General features: G+C 37.1%; 2 protein-coding genes across 2 annotated transcripts; both read right to left on the bottom strand.

Annotated features, from left to right (window-relative positions):
• Positions 1-421: 421 nt before the first annotated feature.
• LOC149001220 (MLP-like protein 423) lies at positions 422-1,395 on the bottom strand. Its single transcript, XM_089140616.1, has 2 exons — positions 1,111-1,395; positions 422-1,001 (listed from the first exon to the last, which is right to left on the bottom strand). Exons 1-2 carry the CDS (start codon positions 1,301-1,303, stop codon positions 718-720), a joined length of 477 nt encoding a protein of 158 aa, XP_088996742.1. The 5' UTR covers positions 1,304-1,395; the 3' UTR covers positions 422-717.
• Positions 1,396-4,948: 3,553 nt separating this feature from the next.
• LOC149001219 (MLP-like protein 423) lies at positions 4,949-5,930 on the bottom strand. The gene is made up of 2 exons (XM_089140498.1): positions 5,646-5,930; positions 4,949-5,535 (listed from the first exon to the last, which is right to left on the bottom strand). The coding sequence occupies exons 1-2, from the start codon at positions 5,836-5,838 to the stop codon at positions 5,252-5,254; spliced, it is 477 nt and encodes a 158-aa protein (XP_088996624.1). The 5' UTR covers positions 5,839-5,930; the 3' UTR covers positions 4,949-5,251.
• Positions 5,931-26,182: the final 20,252 nt, after the last annotated feature.

The raw sequence follows: 26,182 nt of genomic DNA, 5'->3' as shown, positions 1-26,182 counted from the left end.
CTCCCCATCCCACTTTTTTCTTCCTTGGGATCGAAGATTTTAATCAATGAATATTCTCATTCATAAAAAATAAAAAAAATAAAAAATGCATCAATTGATTGTCGACTCCATGTAGTCAGAAATGAAATTGACTTCTCCTCCTTATTGATCTAAATTAGAAGCAAAATCAGCTAACTGATAACTCTATCATTTCAAGCTTTATGACTTGGAGAATTGGAGGTGAGGTTGGCAAGGGATCATTTATGGAAGCATGATGTCTTAAGCTTGATCCTCAAACCCTTAGGTCATTCACATAGAATTGTTTAGTGCTCTTTGTTGTTTTTGGTGAAAATTGAAATTGTTCTCTTTGTATGACCCGGTCTATGAAATTCCCCTTTCACTATATGATCTCATAGTAATAATTAACTAGGCCAAATCCGTGTTATAATAAATACACAAATAAATAAAAGATAAAACACTTCTCATTTATTACACTCGCCACAGTATCATACAGAAGATTATAGATCTTCAAGTTTTTTGGATCTTCAGGTTCATAGACTTAGAAAAGAAGCATTACTCACAAGCTGGCACACCTTCTCAGATAAGATAAAGGATTAACAAGCTTTCAAATGTTTCTAGTTGACTTTATTAGATTACAACCAAGTGCCCACACACTACAGACACAGACACAGTGCATACAGACGCACACAAACTAGGTTACTCTTGTGGCTTCTCTGTCTATGCAGAAACATTGGCAGTAGCAAGGCTAGAGTCAAACTCTTTGGTGAACCTCTCAACAAAGTCCATGTAGTCATGAGCATCAGGAATTTCTCCATGCGTTTTCTTTACGTCCAAAGACCACTTCACATAGTCCTTTCCATCCTTCTTAAAAGCCTTAAGTGTGCCCCTATACAGATCAAACTTTTTCCCCAGTTCACCACCATAGAATCTTTTTACGAGTACCATGTTTTCTTCATCTATTGCTTCAATCGTCTGCCTTGCACTCTCATATGCAGGTGGCTCTGTGATCAACAAGAACCCAAATCTAGTTAGCCATTCTGAAACTGAACTTTTTGTTTACTAAATGAAAAATAATAAGATTGCAGAAGGGTTTGTGCTCCTGTTAATTACCTAAAAAGTATTCCCAGTCCACTACAGAACCCACGCTCTTGCCATCTCCTTTAACCACTGTAGTACTTTTAAACATGTGAGGGAGAACCTGTGGCAACATGGTTACATGGTCTGCATAGATGTCGAAGAACTTCTCTGCTGGGGTCTTGATCTCAAACTCCACCTCATACGTAGAAACTCCTTCAGAAGACATGGCTTCTTTAGAATGAAATGATAACACACAGAGGCACACCAACTGAAATGAAGAAATGCAGCTGAGGAAGGTGGATGTTTAAAATGGAGAAGATAGATTAGGTTATTTATGTTGCATTTGGAAGAGAGGCATGGTGCATGTCCGTCTCTATAATAATAATAATAAATATATATAAATGGTGACATCTAGCTGTCATTCCCGTGGTTGCATGTGGATTCTAACGTGATAAGTTCATTGTTTAGTATTCTTAAGAAATTGAAAATTTCTAGTGTCTTACACCCAAGGAACGAAAGTTCGTTCATATCGCCCGGTTCGCTACCCAGCGAACCGGGCGAAATGGCGAAATCTCGCCGAAATTTCGGCGAGATTTTGCTGCCTATAATAACAATTTCGTTTCAAATAAAATAATAAAAATATGTAAAAAGCATTTATTAATGGCAGAAGTCAGGATATTTCACGAGTGTTCTGCACCGTGTATGAATAAAATATTAAAGGGGTTACATCATTGTTTACTTTATGCATTTGGGGTTTTACACTTGATTAAAATATTAAATGGGTTCATCATTATTCACTTTTTGCATTTGGCGTTTTGTGTAAAAGAGGGTTTAAAATTTTAAAATATTTATTTCAAGTTTCCAAGCGTGAAAGGTGAAACGTGAAATACAAGTTATACAAATTTCCAAGCCACTGTAGAGATGCAGACTTGCAGTTCAGCAGTTTCTTCAGCTGTTTACAACAAATTCTGAAGCAAAATCCGCTAACTGAGTGCAGAGAAGAACTTCAGCGGTGGAGGCGTGGAGCTAGGCAAGAAGAATTTGTTTGTTGACGGTGGATTAGGTTAATCAGTGAGCAAAGCAACAAAAGAAGTGAAGAAAATAGCCGGTGATCAGAAAGTAACGGTTAGGGCTTTGGTGCGATCAAACCATTTTTCTCTTCTTCTTGATCAGAAAAATACAGGGTTTCTTCTTGTTCTGCTTCAATCTTCTCGTTTTTCTTTTAGGGCTTGGTGCGACTAGAACCATTTCCTTGCACTTCTTTTTTATCAGAAAAATTGAAAACACAAAGAGGGTTCTTCTGTAATCTATTAGGTAACAGAAATCAGGGGAGATGGAGATGTAATCGATTTTTCGTTAATTATCGCCGGTTCGGAGAGAAATCGCCGAGATATCGGTGATATCTCGGCGATATAATGCAAAGTTCGCTCTAGGTATCGTTTCGCAGAAGGGTTTGTGCTCCTGTGAATTACCTAAATTTTCCCAATCCACTAACCTTTCGTTTCCATGCCCCCCACAACAAAAAAAAAAAAATATAAAGGGAAAACACTGTATGGGAAAATGGAAAAAAAAAACCCCACACCCTATTTATTTCGGGGGGTTTGGATAATATCCTATCGGATTTCGGACTTATTTAGCCGGATTCGGATGATAATCGGATAGTTATTTTCTTGAATAAATTATTCTAAATAGCAATGAATATAGATTTAATACAAGTTTTCGTCTACCTAGTAACATCTTTACCACTTTATTTGTAAGTGTTAGGTTTCAAATTTAAGAATTTAACAACTTTAGTAGTTATTTTAATAAAAAATCTAGAAAAATACTCACATATTTCAAGTAAAAAATATATAAAATAAGAAAAACAAATCCAAATAAGTAACTTAATCGGATAATTTTATCGGACGGATAATAACCGGATAGAAAGGGGTATACCATATCCGCATCCTATTAGTAATCGGACGGATTCGGATACCTCTAAACAGATGCGGATGCGAATTCGGAAGCGGATTTCGATTATCCATTTACACCCCTAAATACACTCATATGTTGGAGTCTGGATTAGGGTAGAAGTTAATACTCATATTTTAAAATTTCTCTTATCGTTTTGATAAATGGAATATATTGTAACAACCAGGGAAATTCATGGGTATCAGATTACAAAGACACATCAGCCACAAACTGGAGGTTGGACAAATCATCCTACTCATAAGTCATAATAAGCAATATATACTCAGAAGTCATAACACACACGACATAAATAGCACCAACAAATTGAAGACAAGTTCTTTGGAAATTCATTAACAAAAGAAAGGAGTGGAGAGGAAAAGAAAGGAAAATACAGTAAAGAACCCAGCACAATGCCTAGCTGGAAGCCAAGCAAAGGCAACAAGTTAAATGACAAAATTTCAAATTGTTAGTAGTAAACAACGCAGAGCTGTTCTAGTGGTTGAAACCAACACCTCTTAGTGAAGAGGTTGTGGGTTAGACTCTCGCTCAAGCATATTAACATCCCCCATCCCGCATCCCCCGACTTAATAAAGCCTTTTTGTACCAAGAAAAAAAAAATTGCTAGTAGTGGGAAAAAAAAAAGAAGGAAAGAAAACTAGGCTAAATCAGGACCATCGAATGTCATGCAGGACTGGACCTATCCTAGTTTCCCTTTATTCTTTTTCTTCTTTTGGGGGAAATTAAAAATCTACAATGAAGTCTCCATTTACGTGATGGGACCTTTAGTGATACGGTTGTTTTTCCTACAATCATCTCGATTAAGGTTCTCATCATACAAAATAGAAAATTGCTTGGGTGCTGCGCAATTAATGCGTAGCACCTGCAGTGAACAATCGAGATTGAGATCTCGACCGTCTATTTCCTTTTGAGAAACGGAGGGTCGAGATCGAACTCGGTCAATATCGAAATCTTGGCCATTTGCATCACTGAAGTCGAACTCTTAAAAGAAATACAAGAGTGGAGTCATGTTCTCCATAGGAGCATCCTTTATTTGCTTTTGATATTTTGCCTTCTTGTTTACACCATAGGGTTTGGGAAGAACCGAAGTATGTCATACTTAATTTCTCACTTTTTCAATTTTTATTTGGACTGAACTTTAAAGATGAGTATAGAATCTTAGGGTGTCATGAGTTATGAGTATTGCCATCACATACGTATTTATTTTTCAAGTAATTGATATCAATCAATACTATGTCGATATAGTACTAATGATGCAGTATAGTCAAATAACATACTTACAAAACCTTGTTTAAAGAGGGTCAGGCATAATTTTGTCTGATACTACTACAATCTATTTTGATAATGTATTGATACACACACCAAGTATAATATTTAGAAAACCCTATATAAGGAGAGTTTAAGGGATAATTTTGTTGGGTACTACGACAATACATTTTGATAATACAAAAATATGTACCCAAAAAAAAAACTGTTTTGGGTATTCTAAGGAATAAAATTATTGTTGTCTCTTGGCCGCTTGGGGTCCAGGCTCATTTCTTTTGCTGACTAGTAGGTTCTAATTTCTTCCCCCCCCCCCCCTCCCTCTTTTTCTCCTCGACTCCATGTAGTCATAATGAAATTGACTTCTTCTCCTTCTTGATTTAAATTAGAAACAAAATCAGCTATTATCATTTCAAGCTTTATGACTTGGAGAGTTGGAGTGAGGTTGGCAAGTGATCATTTATGGAAGCATGATGTCTTAAGCTTGATCCTCAAACCCTTGGGTCATTTCTATAGAATTGTTTAGTGCTCTTTATTGTTTTTGGTGAAAGTTGAAATGATTCTGTTAGTAAAATTCCACTTTCATTACATGATCCCATTGGAATAATTAACTAGGCCAAATCCTTGTTGATAATATAAATAAAAGATAAAACACTTCTCATTTATTACACATATATAATATCATACATAAGATTACTCGAAATACTCATGATCTTCTTATCTTCAGGTTTTTTTTTTATCTTCTGGTTAATTCATAGACTTAGAAAAGAAGACTTACTTAGAAGCTGGCACACCTTCTCAGATAAGATAAAGCATTAACAAGCTTTCAAATGGGTCTAGTTGACTTATTAGATCGATTACAACCAAGTGTCCACACTACAGAGACAGACACAACACATACACAGACACACAGACACACACTAGTTACTTGTGGCTTCTCTGTCTATGCAGAAACATTGGCAGTAGCAAGGCTAGAGTCAAACTCTTTGGTGAACCTCTCAACAAAGTCCATGTAGTCATGAGCATCAGGAATTTCTCCATGCGTTTTCTTGATGTCCACAGACCACTTCACATAGTCCTTTCCATCCTTCTTAAAAGCCTTCAGTGTGGCCCTATACAGATCAAATTTTTTCCCCAGTTCACCACCATAGAATCTTTTTACGAGTACCATGTTTTTTTCATCTATTGCTTCAATCGTCTGCCTTGCACTCTCATATGCAGGTGGCTCTGTGATCAACAAGAACCCAAATCTAGTTAGCCATTCTGAAACTTAACTGAAATTTTGTTTATGTAATGAAAAAATAATAAGATTGCAGAAGGGTTTGTGCTCCTGTTACCTAAAAAGTATTCCCAGTCCACTACAGAACCCACGCTCTTGCCATCTCCTTTAACCACTGTAGTACTTTTAAACATGTGAGGGAGAACCTGTGGCAACATGGTTACATGGTCTGCATAGATGTCGAAGAACTTCTCTGCTGGGGTCTTGGTCTCAAACTCCACCTCATACGTAAAAACTCCTTCAGAAGACATGGCTTCTCTAGAATGAAATGATAACACACAGAGGCACACCAACTGAAATGAAGAAATGCAGATGAGGAAGGATGCTTAAAATGGAGAAGATAAACTAGGTTATTTATACTGCATTTGGAAGAGAGACGTGGGTATGTTCGTCTCTATAATAATAATAATAATAATAATAATAATAATAATAATAATAATAATAATAATAATAATAATATATAAATGGTGAGATATGGCTGTCATACACGTGGTTCACATGGATTCTAAAGTGATAAGCTCATTGTTTAGCATCTTTAACAAATTGAAAAATTTTAGTGTCTTACACCCCTAATACACTCATATCTTTGGAGTCTAAATTAGGGTAGAAATTAGTACTTCTCTCACACTTTGTTATCATGGATTTAAGAGAGTGTTCACTTCTGAGCATGGACAAGATAAGTCAAAAGTGGAACATCTCCTAAATGTGTATAGAGAAGATCAGAGTCCTCTATCTTCTCTATCCTTGCAAGTAGAAGATCCCAACTATGCATGTTGAACCACTTCAAGTGCTCCTTTCATATTTCCAAACTTTTGACGGATTGTTTAACTTAAAACTTGACTTACAAATAAGAAACTACCAAGTTTCCTCAATCAGAAGATTTCAATTCCATCTAAATTGTCAAGATAATCTAAAGATAAAATGTGTGACGTTGAATGATGTACTTATGACGAATGAGTAGAAACCGCTTTCAATATTGTTTTATCTATCCATTAAATTTTTATTCTTTCTCTACCCCCTCTTCCTTGGCTCAAAAATATTTGCTCTGTAGCTTTGGTCTCTCCGCCTGAATAAATAAATTTTCTACTAATTTTTTTTATTCTTCTTTCCTATCCAAAATTTTTTTTTCTTAATAATCAAAGTGGCCCCTATAATAGAAAAAGGTAAGGCTTCCATTATTTTCCCCTATAAACCAAGGAAAAGATTGACAACTCACAACTGACTGATCAATGTCCTCATTCTATCTCTATATCATGGACCACGATCAGCTAAATCTTCACATCTTTTTGTTGATTCAATTATTTCGAATCTACTGGACTAGGACCAATTGTCGCCAAATTCCATCAAAGATGTGGCCATTCTTTTCAGTGCCATTTTTGCCATCTCTACGCAATTAAATTCATTCACTTTTTTATAGACAATGATATTGTAATAAAACTTTTTTTTTTTTTGTCAAAACATAAAGCAATAATACATTACATGAAAAAGTTTAGGTCAAAAGAACCTATACAAATGAGACGAATCTACACTAACAAAAGGTGGTATACCCCTGCCAGGATCTGTTTAGGGATAATCTACTAGCATTCGTAGTAAAAAAATCAGCAAAACTATTGCCAACCTTAGGAATGTAACTAAAGGAAATCCTACTAAAAGAAGAACAAATTTCAAATTATCCTTAACTAAACTAAGGCATGCCCAATCTAAAGATGATTAGAGATTTTGGAGAATACTAATAACGGGTAAACAATCTGAATGGATATGCAAGTCAACCGCTCCTAAAAAAAAGCCAAGAATAATGTCATCTCTAATGACTTCAAATTCAATTAAAGTTGCTAAAGCGTCTACAGTTGCTTTGAGTCACTACAAAACAGCCATTGTAATCCCACATAATGCACCATCTACCTCCTTTGAAGGAGGTATTATCCCATGATCCATCTACAAAGATTTGAAAAAGAGCAAATTCTTTGAAAATAATGTGATTAGGCGTTGGATAATGTTTCTCACAAACCCTTTGAGACTTCATAAGATGAGATTGTGCATCTAGAAAAAATAGAGAATAACAAAACTATTTTACTTTCTATTATTCAAAGATACAAGAAGAGTCAAAATCCGGATGTACCACAAGAACTTTTCTTTTGGGTGCAAAATGAATACTTTATTAGAAAGAAAAACCACGATTACATCCTAAAGAGAAAAGGTCATACAGCATCAACCATCTGACATAAACAGGAAGGGTGTGTACATGTAAAAAAGTTTCCTATGTTACCGCCCCTTCTTTGGCCAAAGCATCAGCAACTAAGTTAGCTTCCGCACATGAGTGATGGAAATATTTTCAAAAGTATCCACCATTCTTCGAATATCAGAATTAATAGGAAATATCTTCCATGGGACCTCCGATATATTTTTATGAAGGATGGAAATGAGTGCTTGGTTGTCACATCCATGGCTACAGAATGCAATTTGAAATCTTTTGCCCACTGTAAAGCTTTGTGCATAGCTAGAACTTCCAGATTTAGAACATCATGGGCTGAAGAACCACTTCCAAAACTAAAGATCATCTTTCCTTGGCAATCTCGTGCAATTCCACTAAAACCAGCAAGTTTTCTCTCCTTAAAAAAAGGAGCCATCTACATTGATTTTGATAGTATTAGGGTTAGGACTTACCCTTTGTACTGTAGATCTGCAATCTCTTTCAAATCAGGAATCTAAGCTGAGAATGCTGAGGAATGCAAGTGTTGAAAATATTCGCCGTATAAGCCTTCCATAATAGCCATACTGCAAGAAGAGACTGGAGAGTCTTAGCATCGGAATCCTTGCTCAATGGGGAATTTAGGAGCCGAAGAACTATTTCTCTAATAGTGTTAGTAGAGAGCAAGTCATGAAGATGCAATTCACCCAAGACTTACCTACAAGAATTACCTACTATATGTCCTAGCTAATGTTAGTCTTTTGTACTTCTTTTTAGTATAAACCAAAAAAGGGCTTAAAAATGTGTACCAAACAATAACGACGGATTTGGTTTTCCCTTTTGGAAACCGGATCAAGTGGCAGATGACCCATTCACCTAATAGCTTTTTGTTTTTTTTTTTCGGCAAGTTATGATAATGATAGTTGATTTCTATTTAAAAAAAAAAAAAGAAAAAGAATTGCCCAAAAACCAAAAACCACTGACCACGCTTATTTTATTATCAAATTTTACAAAAAAAATAAATTTTGTAGTAAAATTTTACAATTTTTTATGAACATGTAGACTGTGATCTCTATATTTTTATTGGCAACACATTATTGAGTATGAAAAAAGACATTTTTCATAGTTAGAAGTTTTTTTTTCCCTAATAAATAATCAAACAAATAAATGAAAAGATAAATTAAACTCGTTTGTATAGGAAATTTTCTCTCACTTATACAAAACAAAAACGATAAGAAATAATGCATCTAAATTTTTTTCAAGTAGGTTAGAATAAATCATACTGCTTATTTTCTTTTTCTTTTTTTATAGAATATAATACACATGGTTTATTTATTTGGTACAAAACCATCTAATAAATTTGTCTTCTGATTGATTTTTTTTTTGTCGTTTTATATGACTAATATGATACAGATATGATATTATGGCCGACAAAATGCAGATGAACACGGATTACAATACTAAGATTTAGATATCCATTATCACGAATAGTACTAGCAAACAAATTTGGAACACCTTTAAGGATATTATTCAATGGAAATCATCTGAGTCATATTTAATTATATACATATATGGTTTCTTCCATGTATGAATGTCAAACCTTTATCACATCTTAATATATATTACAAAAACAGTTTGTAATGCAAATTGTACAAAATATTCAATTATTGAGACTGATCAACCACTCCCACTCCACGAAATGCACAGTATCCAATTTAATACTAATATTTAGACTTTCTTTACTCCGTTAATCAATGATTAATTAGGTGATGTCATCCACAATATTATGAAAGATCTCCAATGCTCCTCAGGCTCCTTTACCTGAAGGATTGGTTGACCAACTTATATTGTAAATTAAGTTGCAACTTATAAACATAGGTGTTTTAAATGGTAAAAATAAGAAATGGATAGCATGTAATTCTGAAACTGCATTTTTCAACCAAAGGAAGTTTTTATTTATTTATTTTTTTTTTTTTTAAAAGCCGAAGAGTTTATATATAAACGGTGGGAAGAGAATATTACTAATATAGGTGCCGCCGGATGGGTGCATACCTAGAACCTCCCCGTGGGATTGAGGTTGGGCTTTTAACCGCTCTACTAATCCACCATTGGCAACCAAAGGAGTTTGCTTGCGAGGATTTGAATGTTAGACTCCTTCCACCACACATTTATGGGGATGGTCCACTTTGTCATTCTTCAGAAGTGTATTGGATAAGAATGCACAACCACAAAGAAGAATACACACAAAATACAATGCACAACCACAAAGAAGAATACACACAAAATACACTCAAGGAATTTAATATGGTTCAACAAAATTGCCTATGTTCATCAGAGAGAAAAAAAAATTTCACAATTTCTTGAAGATCTCACCACTCTCACACCTTACAAAGTACTTTCTTTTGTTCGTCTTTTTTTCTTAAGTTACCTCATACGGGTTACTAATAGGAAAATCCAAAACCTTAATCCACATACAACTACAATTCTAATCTACATGTACACTCAACGAATTTAACTTGAAAATCTCACCACTCTCACACCATACGAAGTACCAGCCTTTCTTTGTTTGTTTGTTTGTTTGTTTGTTTTTCCCCCTAAATTATCCCACATTATCTTTAGGGAAATTCAAAACCCAAATCCACATGTAACTATAATTCTATTCCTATAAAGTTGATCTAAAACTTGTTCGAATTTACACACACTTCCAAACTCTAATTATATAAACCCTCACAATACAAGACATACCCAACCCAACATGATCCAACCCCTCTCCCCTCCCCCGAGGTCCGTTGTCTCTTAACCCTGTGCAAAAGAGGTGTTAGAGCACAAACCTTTACCTGCTCTTGACTTCAAGATAGGCAAAATGTATCAGAGGTTTAGTGGAAGTTCTCACTATTGTTTCGCTGACTAAGTCTCAAGGGCGGACCCAGGATGAAATATTGGGGGGGGGGGGGTGAAGAACGAAAGCCAAATAACCTTCCCGTTAGGGAAGCAATAATGCTTTTTTGTCACACATATTAGGTGGGCCCTTATAAGATTCATTTGAGGTCCCACCTCTAAATTATTTTATTATATTAAAGAATAGACCCACATATATTAAACCTGTGCAAAAGAGGTGTTAGAGCACAAACCTTTACCTGCTCTTGACTTCAAGATAGGCAAAATGTATCAGAGGTTTAGTGGAAGTTCTCACTATTGTTTCGCTGACTAAGTCTCAGGGGCGGATCCAGGATGAAATATTGGGGGGGGGGGGGTGAAGAACGAAAGCCAAATAACCTTCCCGTTAGGGAAGCACTAATGCTTTTTTGTCACACATATTAGGTGGGCCCTTATAAGATTCATTTGAGGTCCCACCTCTAAATTATTTTATTATATTAAAGAATAGACCCACATATATTTTGTGGGGCCCACACATATTTGAAAAAAAAAGGGTAAATTATTGATAATGATATTTTTTTCGACAAAATATAGGTAAAATTAAAGCAACAATATAGAAAAAATATATACATATGACTTCAACCCTAAAAAGTTAGATGCAAGCCAATATTTTCTTTGGTAGGAGATGTAAACCAAATTTTTTTTTAGGTAAGAGATGCAAACCAATGGCAATTAGTTACCTACTAACTATAGATATTTTATTCACAATTCAAAATCAAATAACAAAAATTGCAAAAGAAATAAAGAAACATAGAATATAAAATTGACTATAAAAAGAATAAAAAAGAAAAAGAAAAAAGAGAAACGATAAATAAATTGAGAAAGAGAAAGAGTACCTAATTGTGGAGTAGATTTTTTTTTCAAATTTTCTTAACCCACGCTTATAGAAAGCCAAGAGAATAAATAGAAGGAAAGAAAAATAAGATAATAAATAGAAAGAAAGAAAAATAAGAGAATAAATAAGAAGAAAAGAGGAGAGAGGAGAGGGGATATAGAAGAGAATAAATAGGGATTAAAGAGTTACTTTCTAATTATAAATGACATTTTGATTTTTGAATACCTAATAAGATGTTTTTTCAAAAATTTCCTTTAATCATGTTTATAGAAATAGAAGAGAATAAATAGGAAGAAAAGATAAGAGAGAAGAGTGGGGAGAATAAATAGGGATTGAGGAATTAGTTTTTAATTAGGAATGACATATGTGCCCATTATTTTACCTTTAAAAATTGTTCTCAATATTGGGGGGGGGGGAAATAGCGACATTTCACATATAGGAAGAGAGAAAAGTGAAAAAAACAAGGGAATTAAGGGAATTTATATAAAATTTTTAAAAATCCGGGGGGCCATGGACCCCCTCGGCCCCTTCATAGGTCCGCCCCTGCTAAGTCTAGACTCTACTAGGTGGAAGCAGTAAATTGTTCTAAAATTTGACGCATCTGGTTGAAGCATAATATCAAACACTTACCCTCCATAGCAACACTCAATGTTAGACTTCCAAAATTGGATCACTAATGAAGTACTAAACTGTTCTAAGGTTCAAACTACAATGACGAATTTGAAGAAGAAAGATAAAAGCACTAATGACGGGCAGCAGAAGTTTCGGCGGAGCAATAGAAGAGAAGGCTCAATGTGTGAGAAGAGAAGATGGCAGCAAAGGCCACAGAGGTTGCCTGAGTTTCTGGCACTTCTGCCCTCTACCTTACCGTGCAAATAACATACTGAACAGGACTGGAGCCTTGGATCATAAGTGATCTGCCTACGGTAAAAACCGAGATTTCGATCTGACCGTCTATTTTGCAAGTCGGGTGAAAGTAAAAAAGATGTTCATCTTTACCGTAGGCAATACAGAGTTGCGCAATTAATGAGCAACACTGAAGTCGAACTGGATTCCTTTATGGTTTTTAAACACATAATACAGAAGTGGGCCGCACTTATAATAAATATTAAAAAATAATGAAAACCTTATATTCCACGTGAGGTTCACCGGCTATTATGTGACTGGAAACCGTAAAAGAATCACATTGTTTTTCTTGACAGGGAGGTGATCTAGACTCGTGGGACTGTGCCACCATGGAATGCTTACAGTTCTCCTTGCAAGATTACCAGGGTTATTGAGGTGCTAAGGCTAAAGTCCAAGAGTTAATTAGGTTAGGCATAGAATATTTTTCTTCTCTAAAACATTTTGCTTGTACTGAATCGAAGGCTTCCATTATTTTTCTGCAATTGGATTTGTTTAAACTTGTTGAATTTATCATAAACATTAACATAAGAAACACAAGAATTAACGTGGTTCGACATTCATTGTGAAGCCTACATCCACAACAAGAAAACCCCCAATCAACTTACTTCTGGGGTGAGGTTTCATTATCTTTAAATAGAAAGGAGTAAGAGTTTTACAAGAAGTTAAATTCTAACTCTCCCTTTCTGCTAGTCTCTTTATAGAGTTGGGAGACTAGCAAGTTACATTCATAACACTCCCCCTCAAGTTGGATCAAAGACATCATTTGATGTCAACTTGCTCAATGCAATTTGAAACAATCCCTTTGACAAGGCTTTGGTGAAAACATCTGCAAGCTGATTTTCACTTCTTACATAAGGGGTTTTTATAGTTCTATCCTGAACCTTTTCACGAACAAAATGACAATCAACTTCAATGTGTTTAGTTCTTTCATGAAACACCGGATTAGAGGCAATGTGTGTAGCCGCTTGATTGTCGCAGAACAACTTCATGGGTTTTTTAGAACCTCTCACCCCCCAATTCTTGAATTAGGGCACCAATCTAGACTAATTCACTAGTGGCAGACGCTATTGCTCTGTACTCTGCTTCTGCACTAGAACGAGCGACAACATTTTGTTTTTTACTTCTCCAAGAGACTAAATTTTCTCCTACGAATACACAAAAGTCAGTAGTTGATCTTCGATCAGTAGGATTGCCAGCCCAATCTGCATCGGCATATCCTTCAATGTTTGTGTGTCCATTCTTCTTCATGCAAATGCCCCTTCCTGGAGAAGACTTCAGATAACGTAGTATATGATTAATCAATTTCATGTGCCCTTTGGTAGGATTATGCATAAACTGACTGACATAGCTCATTGCATATGCAATGTCAGGTCTGGTAATGGTCAAGTAAATCAATTTTCCAACCAACCTTTGAAAACAAATATTATCCTGCAATGGAGAATCATCATTAGTAACCTTACAAGTGTAGTCCATGGGTGTGTTGGCTGGTTTCACACCCAATTTGCCAGTTTCCTTCAACAAGTCAAGAACATATTTCTTTTGAGAGATGAATAATCCTTTACTAGATCTGGCAACTTCAATTCCAAGAAAGTATCGAAGTTGTCCCAAGTCCTTGATGTCAAAAGTCATCTTCAAATATTCTTTGAGGGTATTGATTCCTTCATGATCATCTCCAGTGATTACAATGTCATCCACGTATACCAAAATTAATGTTGTGCTAGTAGAGGCTTTCTTCACAAACATGGAGGAATCTGATCCACTTCTAGTGAATCCAAATCTAATAAGAGCTGTACTTAACTTCTCATACCATGCTCGTGGTGATTGCTTAAGGCCATATATTGCTTTCTTCAATTTACAAGCAAGTCCATCTTGTTTTTCTAGTGGGTGGCCTGGAGGAATTTCCATATAAACTTCTTTTTGTAAGTTTCCCTGTAAAAAAGCATTTTTCACATCCATTTGCAAAAGTGGCAATCCACAATTAACAGCAATTGACATTAACACTCTTACGGTATTCATTTTAACTACAGGAGCAAATGTCTCTCTATAATCAACTCCATATGTTTGAGTATATCCTTCGGCAACAAGCCTTGCCTTATACCTCTCTAGAGTCCCATCACTCTTGAATTTGGTCTTGTAGACCCAACGACATCCAACTGGATGTTTGCCACTTGGGAATTGCATTATATCCCATGTTTTATTTTTATGAAGAGCTTCTAGTTCCTCATTCATAGCCTTCACCCATTTAGGTGAATTCCTAGCTTCAATAAAATTGGCAGGCTCCTCGTGGTATTCAATAGCCGAAAGATATGCAGAATATTGAGGGGAGATATTATCATAACTTATATGAGATTGGATTGGGAACTTAGCTGTATGATATGTGGTAAACTCGCGCAATCTCACTGAAGGCTGAGAGACCCGAGTAGATCTGCGAATTGGTAATTGCGTTATAGTTTCAACTGTATCATTTTCTGCATTAGATACATTTGTAGTTGTTTCACCATGTAGATTCCCTTTAGTATCTTCAGTGACATCACCTATATCAGTGCTACCTTTTGTGGTGTCACCTATAACATTGTCTTCATTAGCCTCAGTCCTTATAGACATGTTGTCGGGTATACTTGGTAATGGGACAGGAACAAATTCATTGTAATCTAGCCCCCCTTAAAGTTTGATTCATGCTAGAGAAAAACATCTGAGTTTCATCAAAAGACACATCTCGTGAAATAAAAAATTTACCAGTAGATGGGTCAAAGCACTTGTAACCCTTTTTAGTAGAGGAGTATTCCAAAAACACACATTTGCGAGCACGATGATAAAGTTTATCACCACCTTGGGCATGAACATAAACAATGCAACCAAAAACTCGAAGATGAGACATCACGATGGGACGATCATATAGAACCTCTAAGGGTATTTTAAAATTCAAAACTAAACTAGGAAGACGGTTGATTAAGTAACAACTCGTGCTGACAACATCTGACCAATAAGTCTTGGGAAGATTCTCATGAAATAATAAAAATTGAATCACCTCAAGAATATGTCTGTTTTTGTGTTCAGCAATCCCATTTTGTTGAGGAATCCTTGCACATGAAGTTTGATGTAAGATTCCCAAACTTTTGAGATATGATTGAAAGGCCCTGTTGGTGTATTATGTTCCATTATTTGTTCGCAAAACTTTAATGCGAGTCTGATACTGGGTCAAAATCATCTGGCAAAATTCCTGAAATATCTATAACACTTCACTCTTGGAAGACAATAAATACAACTATGTAGCCCAAGATTTATCATCAACAAATGAAACAAAATATCTGAATCCATCTCTAGAGTCTATAGGAGAATGCCAAACATCAGAATGCACTAGATCAAATAATGCACTTGAAACATGAGTACTCTGTGGAAATGGTAATCTCTGTTGCCTGGAAAAATGGCAGGCATCACAACCAGTAGAATTAAAAGATAAACAAGGATTTAAAGATCGTAAAATCCTATCAGAAGGGTGACCCATACGCCAATGCCAGAGTTGAGATTTCTCATGATTATTCATAGAAGTCAAGGCGCTATTTGTAAGATCTAACATATAGAGTCCATTCTGCAGTCTAGCTTCACCAATCGTTGTCCCTGTTGAACTGTCTTGAAACACTACCTTGTCCTTTGAAAATATCACATTACAATTTAAACTCTGAGTAATTTTACTAACTGATAACAAATTCACAGATAATGATGGCACAAATAATGCATCAGTATTGGCTGAAAATAGTTCAATTTTCCTTGACCTTGGATTGGGACAGTAGTACCATTAGCAACAGTAATAGGAGGATAAGATTGTAACTTATTAGTGCTCAATCAGATAAAAGATGGGTAGATCGACACATATTGTCTGTTGCACCCGAATCTACTATAAATAAATTCTGAAAAGTAGAAAGAGCAAGAGTAGTACCATAAGATTGAATGAAGTTCTGCAATAAAGATATAATTTTTCCAAGAGAGTGTTGTATTGCTAAAGAACTTGTCATGGGAAGGTCTCCGTACAAACCCATAATATCATATATCAATGGAGCAAAATCTTCTCGATCCGATATTTTCACTGAGTCTGGAATGCCCAAAAACTTTAAGACCACTTAATCCGTACAAAACACTTTCACATAAAATCCTGTGGAAACAACTTGTACGGTAATGATTCTGTATAAAAAAAATTTTTCCCTTTTTTTTTTTTATTTCACGCACCCAACAACAAACCTTTTCAATCTTTCAATTTATTTTTTTAATCAATCAAAGTAACCATTGCAAAAGCAACTTTTCACCCAAAAACTTCAACAAACAATGAGCAACTTTTCACGAGCAGAGCACATACCTCCACAGCCTTTTTTTTTTCTTCTTCTTCTTCTATACGCCCGATGCTAATACCATCTCAAGCCCACGCCACTGGAGGGTTTGAGATTCCCGAACCCTTTCTTTTTTCTTTTTTTTTCACCGATCGATCTAACAAAGAAAAAAGATTAAAAAAAAATTTAAGATTCTAATTCTAAAATTGTACCTTTGATCAATTCGTCAATTCGTCGAAGCCTTTCTCATTCTCCTTACTAGATCTTCGTAGACGATTCACCGAACCTGGCTCTGATACCATGTTGAATTATCATAAACATTCACATAAGAAACACAAGAATTAACGTGGTTCGACATTCATTGTGAAGCCTACATCCAGAGCAAGAAAACTCCAATCAACTTACTTCTGGGGTGAGGTTTTATTATCTTTAAATAGAAAAGAGTAAGAGTTTTACAAGAAGTTAAATTATAATTCTCCCTTTCTGCTAGTCTCCTTATAGAGTTGGGAGACTAGCAAATTACATTCATAACAAAACTCATGATCCACAAAAAATGGTTTACCTCATAAGATCGTTTTGAGAAATTTTTTAATCAAATTGATTGTATTTTTTAAATTAACTACCAAATCAACCAAAATTTTAATCTACACTACGTAAACTATCCTTCTAATAATTTTTTTTATATACAAACCATTGTTCTTTTTATACTTTTTAGATTTTTAACTTAATTCTAAAAGTAATTATCAATTTAATGTCAAAACGCTTATCCTAAAAGTTATTAGTTACTAGTGTTAACGATTAAAATTGATTTTTAATAATTTATTTATAAAAGTGATTTTTAATAATTTCCCCATTTATTAATGAAGAAATAAAAAAAAAAACTTATAGGAGTAAATTATTAAAAATACAATTTAATCATGAACACAAGTAACTAACTTTCCAGAGTAAGTTATTAAAAAAACACTAACGTGAAACTTATAATTGACTTCTTTCGGAATAAATTAAAAAAAAATTTCCAAAAAGCATAACAATAACAAGAAATTAGAAAGAAAACTTTCTTAGAAGGATAAATTAGGTAGTTTAGATAAAAATATTAGTTGGGCAGGAAGAATTAGTTTAAATTTAAAAAGATTGTCATTTTTTTCTTCTCAAAAATAGAATAAGTTAAAGAGTAAAAAAAATTAAAAAACAACTTATGAGGAGTGTATAGAGGATGTTCAAAATTTGAATTCAAATTTGAATAAATCAATCAATCAGATAGACTTACCAAGCATTAAGACACCAATCAATCAACAAGGTTTACCTGAAGTGACGATACAATCAATCAGCAAGAGTTATATAAACTGGTGACGTAAATCAATAAACAAGGTTTACCTAAAGTGATATCAATCAATAAGCATGATTTACTTAAACGGTAATGTCAATCAATCAACAAGAATTGCCTAAACTGGAAACATCAGTCAATCAATCAGATAGACTTACCAAGCATTAAGACACCAATCAATCAACAAGGTTTACCTAAAGTGATGACATTAATCAATCAACAAAGTTTACCTAAAGTGATATCAATCAATAAGCATGATTTACTTAAACAATAACGTCAATCAATCAATAAGAATTGCCTAAACTGGAGACATCAGTCAATCAATAAAACTTACCAAACCACGTTAAATTTGCAGTGTCTTCTTATTCTTCTCTTCCTTCCTATTTCTCTCTTATGAACCGAACAACTTATGAGGTAACTTTTTTAAAAAATCAGAAGATCAAGCAATTTTCCCTTGTCTTTCTGTATGATCTTTTAACAAAGTCATACTTGTCTTGACCATGAGCAACACCTGATCATAATTAGTTATATCACTCCGAAAGGGTGAACCTATCAATCAAATCCCTCGAGCAATCCTCCTCCTGTGTATGCACTACAACCCACAATTTTCCAGTGCCGGTTTTTGTCCATAGCATCCAAATTGAGCTCCTGCAAGGAAGGATACAACAGAGGGATCAGTTACTCAGCAAGTAGATGGTCCCATTCAACATGAATGTATGAAACAGCAAGAATAGAAGACACAAATAGAGGAAGATGGTTTGTAAAAATTAGTACAGAATAAACTACTTGAACCGTCATGAACTATCAGCTGGGGAACAATTACACGAAAGAAAATGCAAAGAAGATGTGTAGCAATCAATATTCCAAAAGCCTGAACCATTCAGAAGGGCATACAACATTGTATAGTAACTTCACAGTTCATATGCTTTCCTAACACTTCAAGTGCTACACTTGACACTCAGATGTGGGGGCAGAACAACAAACTTCCCGCAAGTGCAGGTCCACAATGCATGTGGCATGAAGGAGCACAACAACTCTCCGCCACACCTACTAGGGATTGAACATTCAACGACCTGACTCTTGCACCATGTTACACCCCAAAAGCCAGGGCTATTAGGAAGGTACATAACAATCTCTTGATACGATGGTTAAGCAAATTTAGGGAGGAAATAGCCTCATAATTGTGAACAGGAAACAATGTAAAAAAGAAGAAGAAAAAAGAAGTTCCTACGGCAGAATGGTTCTTAGTTGAACTACTATGTTAACAAATGAATGTAGAACAAAATTTAACAGTACTCCTATTGCTCCCATTCATGCAACACAACATAGCCTGCCAAAGGGTAAAAGAACATCAGACCAATTATATTCTAAAAAAAAATTCAAAATATAAATAAAGATAAAATTAAGCTTATAAGTCTAAATTTTTTGATAAAGACATTATTATTCATGTAAAAAGCCAAGCCATCAGATTTTCATGGTTAGAGGTTATATCCATTATGTACAGGGCAATCTTCACATGATAAGCCTCACAGGGCCCTTTTGGGACACCGGAGAAGAATTCTGGGGCCAAATACTAGGACAGTTTCCAAATACTATACCCATTTCTTTATGGAGCTATGGATAAAGATCTAGCTGAGGCAAATGACATGGAACCCTCGAGGTGCAAACTGTACAAGAGGAAAGCTTGGTATGTTTTTAAAATACAGCAGCAAGAAAAGGATACATGATAGTATGTCAGCACAATGAATGGAAATAAAAATATAGAGACAACTAAACTACATCCCAATTCCTTTGGCCCAGCCACTAGGATCTATGTCATAATTCTACTCCACCTTTGCAGGCTCTGTTATATGAATTTTGTCCCACCATCTCACTATCTGAAGCTTTAACTAATAGCCAGATTACAACACATTAATTAAAGATGATAGCTCAGTATCCCGGTAAGTATGTAAAGAATGGGTGATCTTAGCACCTGCGAGCAACTGTTACTATTCACTTCCCTTGAGGAACCAAGTACACATTCTAATTGATGTCAACATGAGTCTCCATAGCATGTAAGTTTACTATCTAAATCTGATTCTTCACTTTTTCACCAATCAGTACCTTTTTATGCAGTCATTAATGACTTACCTACAGTTACCACATTTCATTTCGGCAGTTTTCTTGACTACACTCATTTCACAGATACAACATTTTCATTTCTTTTTTTGACTGCCAGAGAGGTAAGCTCCATAATCCTATGGAAAGGTTTCTCAATTGATCCCTAGGTGCACCACTGAATGCACCTAAACATCCTCCTAGATGATTGATGAGAAAATGAAGACTGACTCCAAAGCCTTGTGTCCCAAGGCCATGATCCCATGTCAAATCCTCATAAGATCACAGCCATTTTTCAGTTATCTTGTTCTTCATCATTTATAAGGCCAGGAGATCAATACAAAGGAATAGACAGATACGCACATGTAGAGTGGAATACAGGAAAGGGATAAATATGATAAGAAGTCTACTAGTGGATCAAAAAGCAACCAAAAAAGATTGATATTTCAAATGAAGAAGTTGGATATACGATAGTCATGACCATCTTCAAAAATCATGCAAGTTCCAGCCTGCGGCCTTACCTATCTCATCTGGCATCAAAGCACCATAGATATCCTTCTTATTCACTATATCAGTAAGGAAGCTCCAGACAATCTCTGTCAAAAGCACGAACAACTGATCAAAGAAATGAAACAAACATCAACATTTTATGAATCACTTTGGCAAGTTGTCCAGTAAAATGGATTCTTCAATGTACCCTAGTTGGAAGAGAAGAAAATATCATCCATAAAAATAATAATTAAAAAGAAATTTAATAAGATGATTAGAAATAGCACAAGTGGGCACACCTTGGTACAGTGATCAACTTGTGCTATTGCAACCTATTGGTTGCAAGTTCAAAACTTGGAAACAGACAGTTTATGATAAGACCCTAATCACCAAGGTGTACAAGAGAGAAGAAGAGGGACTACATGATGCAACCTACAGCTGCTACAGGAGATACATCTGAGGAGAAGACAGCTGGCAACACTCAATTGGACAGCAGCCACTAACTTGCTGTCCTAACTTGCTACAGACAAAGGAGCACAGGGGGTGCATCCAGTTGGCAGCATGTGATTAGCTGAGAGTGGAAGAATCGGTTATGGAGTTTGTTAGGATTCTGAAAGGTATGAAAAGAGGATGGGCGGGGGAAGAAAAAAAGGGGGGAGGAAGTAAGGGAGCAGCCGGGGGGCTTGCTGGAGAGAGGAGCACCTCTCTGGTTGGGGAAATGGTTATGTAAGAAGGTCATTGAATCGAAATAGAAGTAGAGATCATAGTATACTTGCTGTATTTCAATTCCAAGAAGTAATTTCATCTAGCGATAGCTATTTTGTATCCTTGATGATCGGTTATCAGTAACATGAATGAACAGAGTAAATCAGGTGGCTGTTTTTGTTGTTCCTGTGTTAAGGTATTAAACTTTGCATTGCTGTTAGAGGGGCTCTCGGTAGGATTCAGGGCTGAGTAGTTAGTGTCTTATCATCGTGGTATCAGAGCGCGTGATCCAGGGAATGGTCAGGAGCAGAATGGAGACTAGAGTGGAGTTTCTTGAATCCGGGGTGCGTGAGTTACAAAATCATTTAACAGAAATGGATGCCAAACTCGATCGTGTTGAGCAAAGTCATGTAGCTTTCATGAGTGAATTGAGATCATACCTGGCGAAGGGAAAGGCAGTGGAAGTGGAGTCGGATTCCAGTGAGATGTTGACTGGAAGACGAGAAGAAAGCGATCAAACTTTCCTTGGTGACAACTCTCAGGGTGAACAGAGAGGACTGACAGCCCCAAATCGACGTGATTACTCCCCAAGACACCTTGAACTACCAGTTTTCGGAGGCGAAGATCCAAATGGGTGGGCAAGCAGGGTGGAGAGATTCTTTGCAATACAAGGATTGGGTGAGAATGATAAGTTACAGGCGGCGATCATCTGTTTCGAAGGTCTGTTTGGGATGGGCTCAGTTCAGGGAGTTGCAGCGACCATTCCGTTCATGGACAGAGTTGAAGGAAGAGTTGCATCGCCGATTTGCTTCACCTTAGGCGAAATCACCCCAAGAAGCTCTCTTTGACATCAAACAGAGTGCCTCCGTCGCAGAATACCGAAAGCATGTTCGAGCTGCTCACAGCGGTCACAGCGGCCGCCGGCGTACGTGAGGAAGAATGGTTGAAGGGTGCGTTCATGTGTGGGCTGAGAGAGGAAATTAGGGCAGAGGTTAGACTCTTTGAGCCCAAATCGTTAACCCATATCATGGATTTAGCCTAGTCCATTGAGGCTAAGAATAATGTATTATATGGGCCAAAAAAAATGTCCAATGGGCCAGCCCATCTCGCCATGGGGATATGGAGGAGCCCATCGTAGCCTGGGTAATGGAGGAACTAATGTGGGTGGACCGAGGCTCAATAACCCAACCGGCTCATTGAACCAACCCGGCTTGCATAACCCTAACCCTGGTCGAAATCTTAAAGCAACTATAGGGGTGGTAATATCCCCGATCAAGTCGTCGTCTCTGAAGGCGGTACCTGCGACTCCTTCCAGCAGCACCAATCGCTCAAAGTGGCTAACGCTGGAGGAGATGAAAGTGAAGATGGATAAAGGGTTGTGTTTTCGGTGCGATGCTCCCTACTCCAAAGGACATCAATGTCCATATAAACAGTTAAAAGTCATGTTACTCCATGAAGATGAAGCAGCAGACATCGCCGATACTGGGGAAGTGGCGGAAACGAGGCCAGAGGTGGTCGAAGTCGAACCAATAGGGGTATAACTCTCTCTTACTTCACTCGTAGGGTTCGATTCACCTCAAACCATGAAGTTCAAAGCACAGATTAATGAGTCAACAGTGGCGGTTCTAGTAGATTGTGGAGCAACTCACAATTTCATCGCACGAAAGTTAGTCGACCCTCTGGGATTGAAGGTAGAAGACAATCAACTATTCTATGTTGAATTGGGCAATGGGAAGAAAGTGAAAGGACAGGGGATGTGCCGCCAGGTTCCAATCGAAGTAGGAGTTATTTTCATCCAAGATTTGCTTCCTTTTGATCTTGGCAGTGTGGATGTAATTTTAGAGGTCGAATGGTTATCTTCATTGGGCGACATCCGCAGTAATTGGAAGACTCAAACCCTGTAATTTGAATGGAATCAACAGCAGGTGCAATTGCTTGGGGATCCTTCATTGCTCAGGTTAGAGGTGACATGGGGCCAAGCTTGGCAACCACTTCAAACAGGTAGTGAGGAGTTCTAGCTGAAACTCATGACTGAAAATTCTACCACAAATACTGACATTAGGGAAGAAGTGCTATTGTTATTGGGAGAATAGGAGAATTTATTCACAGAACCTACTGGTTTACCACCACAGAGGCTGTATGATCGTAGCATAAGGCTGAACGACGACAGTAACCCACCCAACATTCGGCCATACCATTATCCACACTCTCAAAAGAATGAAGTAGAGAGGTTAGTGGGGGAGATGTTAGGAGCAGGGTTGATCAGGCCTAGTATAAGTCCATATTCCAGCCCTATTTTGCTAGTGCGCAAGAAAGATGGAGGGTGGCGTTTTTGTGTTGATTATCGAGCACTCAACAAGCTCACCATACCTGATAAATTCCCAATATTGGTGATCGATGAATTACTTGATGAATTAGGAGGAGCCAAAGCATTCAGCAAGCTAGATCTCAAATCTGTGTACCAACAAATACGCATGGTGGAGGGGGATATAAAGAAGACAACATTCTGAACCCATGACGGACATTATGAGTTTCTGGTAATGCCATTTGGGCTTACCAATGCACCAGCCACCTTTCAAGCACTCATGAATGAGGTATTCCATGAACACTTGAGGAAATTTGTATTGGTATTTTTTGATGATATATTGGTGTTTAGTAGGACTATGGAAGCACATTTGCAATACCTTCGAATTGTGTTTGACTTGTTGGTACAACACAAGTTAGTGGTGAACAAGAAGAAGTGCTCTTTTGCCGTGACTTCCATTGACTATTTGGGTCATATCATTTCAACAGAGGGTGTCGCCGCAGACACGAGTAAAATCAGTTGCATGTTGGGGTGGCCAATACCTAAGAACCTTAAAGCATTAAGGGGGTTTCTAGGATTGACAGGTTATTACCGGAGATTTGTTTAGGATTATGGGAAAATTGCTACCCCCCTTACAAATCTGTTGAAGAAAGATGCATTTCACTGGGACACTATAGCTAATTCAGCATTTGAAGCATTGAAAGTGGCCATGACTTCCATTCCAGTGCTAGCTATGGCTGATTTTCTAAGGAATTTGTAGTGGAGACTGATGCATCAGGATTGGGCTTAGGGGCTGTGTTGATGCAGGAGGGTCATCCCATAGCATATTGGAGTCAGACACTTACTCCACGAGCTCGCACCAAGTCGGTGTATGAAAAAGAATTGATGGCTGTAGTATTGGCGGTACAAAAATGGAGGCATTACTTATTGGGAAGACACTTCAAAGTGCGCACTGATCAAAAGAGCTTGAAAAACTTGATGGATCAGAAACTCATGGCAGAAAGTCAGCAAAAGTGGATCATGAAACTCTTGGGTTATGATTTTGAGATCATCTACAAACCTGGTTGTGAAAACAAGGCTGCTGATGCACTATCCCGTTGCACGGATGAGGAGCTTCGACTTTACACTCTCACTACAGCAATGTGGGAAGAAGGAGAGGGGTTAGAAGAGGAAATTCGTACGTCTCCACGGTATCGAGATATGATCCAATCACTTTTGAGGGGTTCAACAGATTTTTCACACTATCAGCTGAAACAGGGAATCCTTTTTTATAAGGGGCGGCTAGTAATCCCTGAAAAATCCAAGTATATCCCAAGGCTACTTGAAGAATTTCATGCCACACCCTTTGGGGGACATTCAGGATCCTTACAAACTTATAAGAGGCTGGCTGCTGTGGTGTATTGGGTAGGGATGAAAAGGATGGTCAAAGAATATGTGGCTAGCTGTGATACATGCCAAAGGAGCAAGCATCAGTCGATGAAGCCTGAGGGACTGCTTCAGCCATTACCCATCCCCGATCAGATATGGGAGGATATCAGCATGGATTTCATTGGTGGGCTGCCTAAAACTAAAGGCAGGGACATGGTTTTGTGGTGGTCGACAGGCTCTCTAAATATGCACATTTCATCCCGCTTCTCCATCCATACACCGCAAAGGATGTTGCTGTAATTTTCAGCAAGGAAGTGGTCCGATTGCATGGGTTTCCACACTCTATAGTATTTGATAGAGACCGAGTATTTCTAAGTAATTTTTGGACTGAGCTGTTCAAACTTGCAGGGACTAAACTCAGATTCAACAGTGCCTATCATCCTCAATCAGATGGCCAAACCAAAGTTGTGAACCGTAGTTTGGAGATCTATTTACGGTGCTTTTGTGCTAGGCAGCCGAGAAGTTGGACCACATGGCTATCTTGGGCAGAATATTGGTATAATACCTCTTATGATTCAGCCACCAAGCTCACCCCATTTCAAGTGGTACCTCCAACGCTATTGAGGTGGGAGGGAGACTCCTCTAAGGTGAATAAAGTGGATGTGTATTTGAGGGAGCGTGATAACATATTGGAGGAGCTGAAAAACAATTTGCGAGTTGCACAGGATCGTATGAGGAAATCTGCCAATCAGCACTGCAAGGAGGTCTCCTACCAAATTGGGGAAGAGGTGTTTCTTAAACTCCAGCCATATCGCTTCAAAAAGTTGGCCAAGAGGCCCAATGAGAAGCTAGGTCATTGTTACTACGGGCCCTATCAAATTTCTGCTCAAATTGGCCCGGTAGCATACAAGCTCATTCTCCCAGAAGGTTCAAGAATTCACCTAGTTTTCCATGTGTTACTTCAGTTTTCCATGTGTCACAACTGAAGAAAGTGCAGGGAAGTAACACTAACACACAGCCACTACCTTGATGCCTTATGGAGGATGGAGAGTTATAGCTACAACTGGAAGAATTATTAGAGATTCGCTACTCTTCACGGGGTTCGTTAGAAGTGCTGAT

Source organism: Hakea prostrata, chromosome 11, assembly GCF_041222555.1.
Source record: "Hakea prostrata isolate BN-2017 chromosome 11, UWA_Hpros_2, whole genome shotgun sequence".
In the NCBI taxonomy this organism is placed as follows: Eukaryota; Viridiplantae; Streptophyta; class Magnoliopsida; order Proteales; family Proteaceae; genus Hakea; species Hakea prostrata.
The sequence above is the reverse complement of the archived record's forward strand: the minus strand, read 5'-3'. Positions and strand labels throughout refer to the sequence as shown.

What these genes read in the sequence shown, in the direction of transcription:
- LOC149001220 (XM_089140616.1), bottom strand. Translation starts at nt 1,303, where the DNA reads ATGTCTTCTGAAGGAGTTTCTACGTATGAGGTGGAGTTTGAGATCAAG. An exon ending in GGACTGGGAATACTTTTTAG is followed by an intron (nt 1,002 to 1,110) that starts GTAATTAACAGG and finishes TGTTGATCACAG; the next exon opens with AGCCACCTGCATATGAGAGT.
- LOC149001219 (XM_089140498.1), bottom strand. Translation starts at nt 5,838, where the DNA reads ATGTCTTCTGAAGGAGTTTTTACGTATGAGGTGGAGTTTGAGACCAAG. An exon ending in GGACTGGGAATACTTTTTAG is followed by an intron (nt 5,536 to 5,645) that starts GTAACAGGAGCA and finishes TGTTGATCACAG; the next exon opens with AGCCACCTGCATATGAGAGT.